Source organism: Eutrema salsugineum, unplaced genomic scaffold (assembly GCF_000478725.1).
Source record: "Eutrema salsugineum unplaced genomic scaffold, Eutsalg1_0 scaffold_10, whole genome shotgun sequence".
Classification (NCBI taxonomy): domain Eukaryota; kingdom Viridiplantae; phylum Streptophyta; class Magnoliopsida; order Brassicales; family Brassicaceae; genus Eutrema; species Eutrema salsugineum.
The window spans coordinates 2345934-2351933 of NW_006256908.1; the positions used below are offsets into that span (position 1 = coordinate 2345934).

General features: G+C 37.5%; 1 protein-coding gene across 1 annotated transcript; it reads left to right on the forward strand.

Moving 5' to 3' along the window:
• Positions 1-2117: 2117 nt before the first annotated feature.
• Positions 2118-2897, forward strand: LOC112081491 (glycine-rich protein 5-like). Its single transcript, XM_024148249.1, has one exon. It carries the CDS (start codon positions 2157-2159, stop codon positions 2895-2897), a length of 741 nt encoding a protein of 246 aa, XP_024004017.1. The 5' UTR covers positions 2118-2156.
• Positions 2898-6000: the final 3103 nt, after the last annotated feature.

Here is a 6000-nt window from a genome sequence, read left to right on the forward strand (position 1 = left end):
GGAACTCTAAAAATATTTAAATAAATAACTAATTTTCGAAATTAAATATAAATAATTATTAAAATTATTTTTAAAAACTTAAAAAAAATTAGGAGTGTTTGGAAGCAAGTACTAAATGTGCTTCTGTTTTAATATAATAGATTTTATTATCGAATTACAAATTTTTATTATCTGAAATAAGTAAATAAATATATGTATATAATCGCTATATATAATCATGTGTAGTAGTTGTAATATTCTAGTGGAACGTGTATATATACGAGAAATCGATTATATTTATACTTTATCGTAGAAAGAGAAACGTAATTTTCATTGGAAAGAGAAATTTATTCTCAAAGCACTTGAAATAATGCTTTAGAAAATCTGCTTTCCAATACCAAAAACACAAATAACAAAAAAAGTTAGGTTACCGCTGTCATCATGAGTTTCAAAACTAACCTACAGCTTGATTGGTTCAATTTTAATGCTGTACAACCACTCACAGCTCTCACCAATCACTCCTTAGCACTAAAAATGCTTTTGTACGGAGAAATGCTGCAGAAACATATATTTTGTTTCTACCTTTTTATGTAATTTATCTTGTGTTATGCAACTGTAAAGACTTTCTTTTCGAAAAGTCTACTTAGGACCAAAATAACAATCACAAGAAAAATGGTATTATGGGAGGGTCTAAAGGTTGAGGAAAAGAGTAGATAAGATCGGTCAATCACACCTTCTCTGTTCACAATTTTGGTTCTGATTTAATCATTTTAAAACAATCAATTGTTGTTTATATAAGTTTAAGACGTAACCGTTTTTTCTGAAAGAATTAATGACGTTACTTTTGATGTTGGTTATTATGAAGTTATATCGGTAAGTTTGTTTCTTTTGTACGACATTTGGATTTGATCTTTAGGAATAAACTCTGATATTTTTAGACTTGTGAGTGATTACTTGTGAAGTAGTGAGAGAAATTAATGCTGTAACATGCTTTCTCGGTCAAGCAGGAGCGGGATCTCTTGTTAATACCGATTTAAGTCATTGATATATGCCTTCCCAGTTTATCACGTGTTTTACAACTTGGTGCGATCCACACATATATACTTGAGTATTTTGGTCATCTCGAAAGTTTCGCGGAATGGTACAAGACAGTTTTTTTTTGATAACTCAGGTAATCCGGTTGAGTTAGAGAACCGTCGTGGCATCGCTTTGAATTTTTAATTCTGACTGTAAACCAGCACATCATCCCTCAACACTGACTAATCCTAGGGCCTGGAGGTTAAATGGATTAAATGTTGCAATTCCACTTTCGGTGAGGAATCCATCCCTTACCTAGACCAGCATGGAAACTCTCACCAAGGAAGGGAACTACCCCACTACCACCATGAAGAACCAGTTTTGTTCACCCGTTATATTCTTAGGCACTCATGTATTTATTGTGTCAGAGCTTAGCACATATTACCAATAATAGACCGTCTAAGAAGTTGAGGTCTAAATTTTCCAGCGGATTGCCTCTTGCATTAGTCAGGCAGGCCTCTTTCGAAAATTATGACCACCTCTTCTTCCAATGCAACTTTAGAACAGGCCTGTTCGGGACTGTGTCACTAGCGACAGTTCAAAGAACAGGACAGGACTTACCTTAACAAACTGCGCTTAACAAGTTGATTAAATGTTCCTTCGTTGACATCCTTCTAATATTCCACTAAAAAATATTGCTGTTACATGTTCACAATTAATTATAAGCTTTATTTAACATGCTGATGTTACATGACTACAGCAAGAATGCATGAGTTTTCTTATAAGTGATCATCGTTACAAGCTTTATTTAATGTGTTACTACTTAAGGAAAATTATATTGTATATCTATGTGGACCGACGACGAACCTTGATACGTTTTCAAGATTTGAGAGTGTTGAGTGGGTTTTCATATTTTTCATGATACAGTGATTAGAGGACACGTGTTTATCCTTGGAGTTTTTGCTATAAATTGAGTTTCTCGCCAAGGTATGTACTAAATTAGCTCGTACTGATCGAGCTTATATTGTTTGGGAATCTATCTTTATCATAGTGAGTTTATGTGTGTTTATTAAGAGAGAGAGAGGGAGAGAGAGAGTAAGATTATATGGAGATGTTCTTGAGAAGAGGTTGTGTAATGGCATGTGTGATGAGGTTGTGTAATGGCATGTGTGATGGTGTTACTGATGTTAACTCTAGTGTTGGGAAAACTATCTGGTACATGTGGTCGTGGCAGTGATAAAAGCCGATGCCATAGAGATGGAGAAGGCGGTACTGGTGGTGGTGTCAGTATTTTCAATGGTATGGATGTTGCTGTAGAAGATGTTAGTGGTGCTGGTGGTGCTGGCGGTGCCAGTGGTGCTGGTGGTGCTGGTGCTGCTAGTGGTGCTGGTGGTGCTGGAGGTGCCAGTGGTGCTGGTGGTGCTAGTGGTGCTGGTGGTGCTACTGGTGCTGGAGGTGCAAGTGGTGCTGGTGGTGCTAGTGGTGCTGGTGCTGGCGGTGTTAGTACTGGTGGAGCTGGTGGTGTCAGTGGTAATGGTGGTGCCACCGGTGCTGGTGGTCCTAGTGGTGCTGGGGGTGCTAGTGGTGCTGGCGGTTCTGGTGGTGCTAGTGGTGCTGGTGGTTCTGGTGGTGCCAGTGGTGCTAGTGGTGCTGGTGGTGCAAGTGGTGATGGGAGTAGTCTTGGCCGTAAAATTGGTGCTGGTGGTGCCAATGGTACTAGTGGTGCTGGTGGTGCAAGTGGTGATGGAAGTAGTCTTGGCCGTAATATTGGTGCTGGTGGTGCCAGTAATGCTAATGGTGCTGGTGTTGCAACTGGTGATGGAAGTGGTGCTAGTCGTAATATAAGTGCTGGCCGTAATATCGGTGCTGGAGGTGGTGCCATTGGTGTTATTACTGGATAAAGTGTTGCTGGTGTTGATAAACGTCGACACTAATTCGAAAACATCAGTGACCGTTAATAGTTTAGCACTCCATGCACGTTACCTCCTTAATTCGTTGTTTGCATAACGTATATCTTATTCTTCTTTGTACTAGTACTAGGAGATAAGTTTTATCTTTGTGCTAACAATAAGAAAATATTAATTTGATAAATTGATGGTAATTTTAGTTACCGGGAACCAAATGAATCAAACCGAATTGGAAGATTTGAGTAGGCAAACTTGCTAGTTTATTAAAGAAGATTTGTGCGTGGGTTTCAAATTACCTTGTTACTCGTTAGTGGATCTCCTAGAGTTCAAACCGAAAAGCTTTTGTTTTAGGTGATGAAATTCTGTTATAACCAAAAGACTTTTTTGCTATGAATGTAAGTATCACTAAGGAATGAAAGTTTGAGGCTTTGCAATAGACCAATAGTTGTACTATCTAAAGATTGTTACCTTGGCAAAAATGAAAAAAAAAAAAAAAAAACAAGGGAACAAAGATTTGAGTAAATTTAAATCCTCACTGAAGCCACAAGGACATAAGCTCACAGAAGTGCTTCCTATGTCTTCTAGCTGTGATTGAGTTGCGAACCAGCTTGTCGGTACCCTTCAAGATTTTTGGCAGCTGGGATGCTATAATCAAAAGATACATTTCGTGTCTCCAATGGCACCGAAGACGGAGCCGGAGCTGATTTGCTTAAAGACCTTTGAAAGAGACGATGAATTTGCTGGTGTCATCAACACCAATGTTGACGTTGAGAAGAGATAATTTTGTTGGATAATTCCTAACTTGTTTAGGAAGTTATCTCTTTAGAAAGTTGTCTAAGAGATAAACATAAGGATTTATTAAATAAAGTTTTAGATATATTTTAATATCTAGATAAGGTTTTATATTTCCTTTATCATATAGAATTAGGGGTAGCTAATATCTATATAAACAGAGTCTATGGAGAGTTGTTCCATAAGACTTAGTTGCAAGGTTTGGTTTTGAGAGAGTTTCCAAATCAATAAGAAAAGTTGTTCTTATAATACTAAGTTCTATTGCATTATCACTTTGAAATTTCCTGTCGAGGATGGCTTATTTTTATTGATCTTGTCAAAGATCTCAAGAACATAAACCATGGGGGACGAGACAAGTAACCCGCGGACTAAGGAGATCGGAACATCAGCCATACAATATTTATGGGTTCATTAAACTTTTGGTGTTGAGAATGTTTTTCTTGCCCTTTCGACTTTAAAATCTTCTTTTTATTTCACTTCTCACCCTTGTGCTTTGTTTTTCGATTTAGCAATCGGAGTTACCATGGTGGTGATGATATATTTCTTATCAAAAGTTAGCAAAAAAAAATATTTCCTGTCAAACCAATTTGGCCCTAGGACCGGTATAAATGTCGATGATGAACCTGTGACCTGGTGTTGAGCCGATTTGACCCTACAGTCGAGTATAAACATCGTTGATGATCCAATGTCTCAGTGTTATAGCCGACTTGACCCAATGACCGCATATAACACCGCGTAAAACGCCACAGTGATATTCAACGGCTGCCTATAACGCCAATAATTTAAAGAACTAGTTGAAGAGCTTGTATACAATAGGAAGACTTGATGCTGAGGAAGCTGCAGTGTTCTAAATTAAAATAAATGGAGTTTGAGGCCACCAACAAGAGCTCTCAGAATTTTTCTCTAGCAGAAAGTTGAACACCTAGTTTTCCAGTAGTGAAACTCTTTTTTTTGTGAATGAATGTATAATTTATTCAATCAAATCTGTTTTACATCTGGTGCTTCATGTTTTTGAAATAAAAAACAAAGTCTTTCTATTAGTTCCTAGTTCCAAACAAAAATATGAGACCATTCTCATAATCCTTCCGTCCCTTAAGTTGATAGTACTTAGCCTGTTCCGAACTGTTTTGTCAAGAATCTTGATCAATATCAACGGTGGAGAAGGCTCTTCTCCGTGTTTCCTTGCGTTTCTCTCCCTCCACAAGCCGTAGATAGTTGCATGGAGTGTATATTTGAGCACAAACAATGCAATTTTGTCATAAGCCCTGTTCTTGACGATGCAGAGCTATTGGTCTCAGTCAGTTGCGTAGTTCTCCTTCAAGATTCCTTTGACAAGAGCTTCCCACATCTGAGCTGAGTAAGGACATTCGAAAAACAAGTGCTGCTTCATCTCAAAGGGATGTTTTACATAGAACACAAGTTGGATCTATGCTTGCATTCCATTGAAACTTTGCTTAAGAAGTTCTCCATTGTAGATGAGCCGGATCAAAGGTTGCTGCTTCTTTATTAATATCTTGAGTGCCATTCAAAGACTCAGTTGGAATTTCCAGGAGTGTCAACGTTTAAGATGTTACGGGAGTAGATAGATATAATAAAGCTAAAGTGAAGTTTCACATACTTCCTAATACAAATAGAAGCCAACAAAACAATGTTATATGTCATGGAACTTTACGAAATGCTAAATGCAACCAAGATTATATGTGTCGAAAGATTTTAACATTACGAACATTACTTTTATTATTTCTCTGCTCACTAAACTGGCTATGACTCCTATTAGGATGAGCTATTAGAATGTTATAAATCAAAAGAAAAAAAAATTGACATCAAAAGCACCATTTTATTAGGTTCTCGGAAAGTGACTCTCTTCTATGGAAGACCGACGGACTTACATAAGGGAAAATGTGCTCTTGTCTTCTTCTTAGCGAGGCAATCAGCACGACAATTGTTACAAACGGGTATACAATTCATTTTTTTTTTTTTTGTAAAAAGGAAAAAAGCCTTGAGATTCTTGAAATCAAAAACTATACGTGCATATTCCAAGGAAAAAAAAACTTGATATTGCTGTCTGGAGCAGGGATATCTTTGGATGGCTGTTCCCACATAAGCTGCTAAGCATGCTTATTTAAGGTCAAGCAGCTGTGATATACAATAGTGTTATTCCGTCAAGGTATACTATCACCTTGAAGGACGAAAAATTAAACATGAATGGGACAAATAAAAATACGGTGGTGGAAAAAAAGACGTCGACTACTTTCACCGGTGTGGGTGGTATCACCACAAAAAACCAGCCACTCCTACACTCACC

Excerpts from the sequence above, each read along its gene's own strand:
- LOC112081491 (XM_024148249.1), top strand. The coding sequence starts at position 2,157 with ATGGCATGTGTGATGGTGTTACTGATGTTAACTCTAGTGTTGGGAAAA.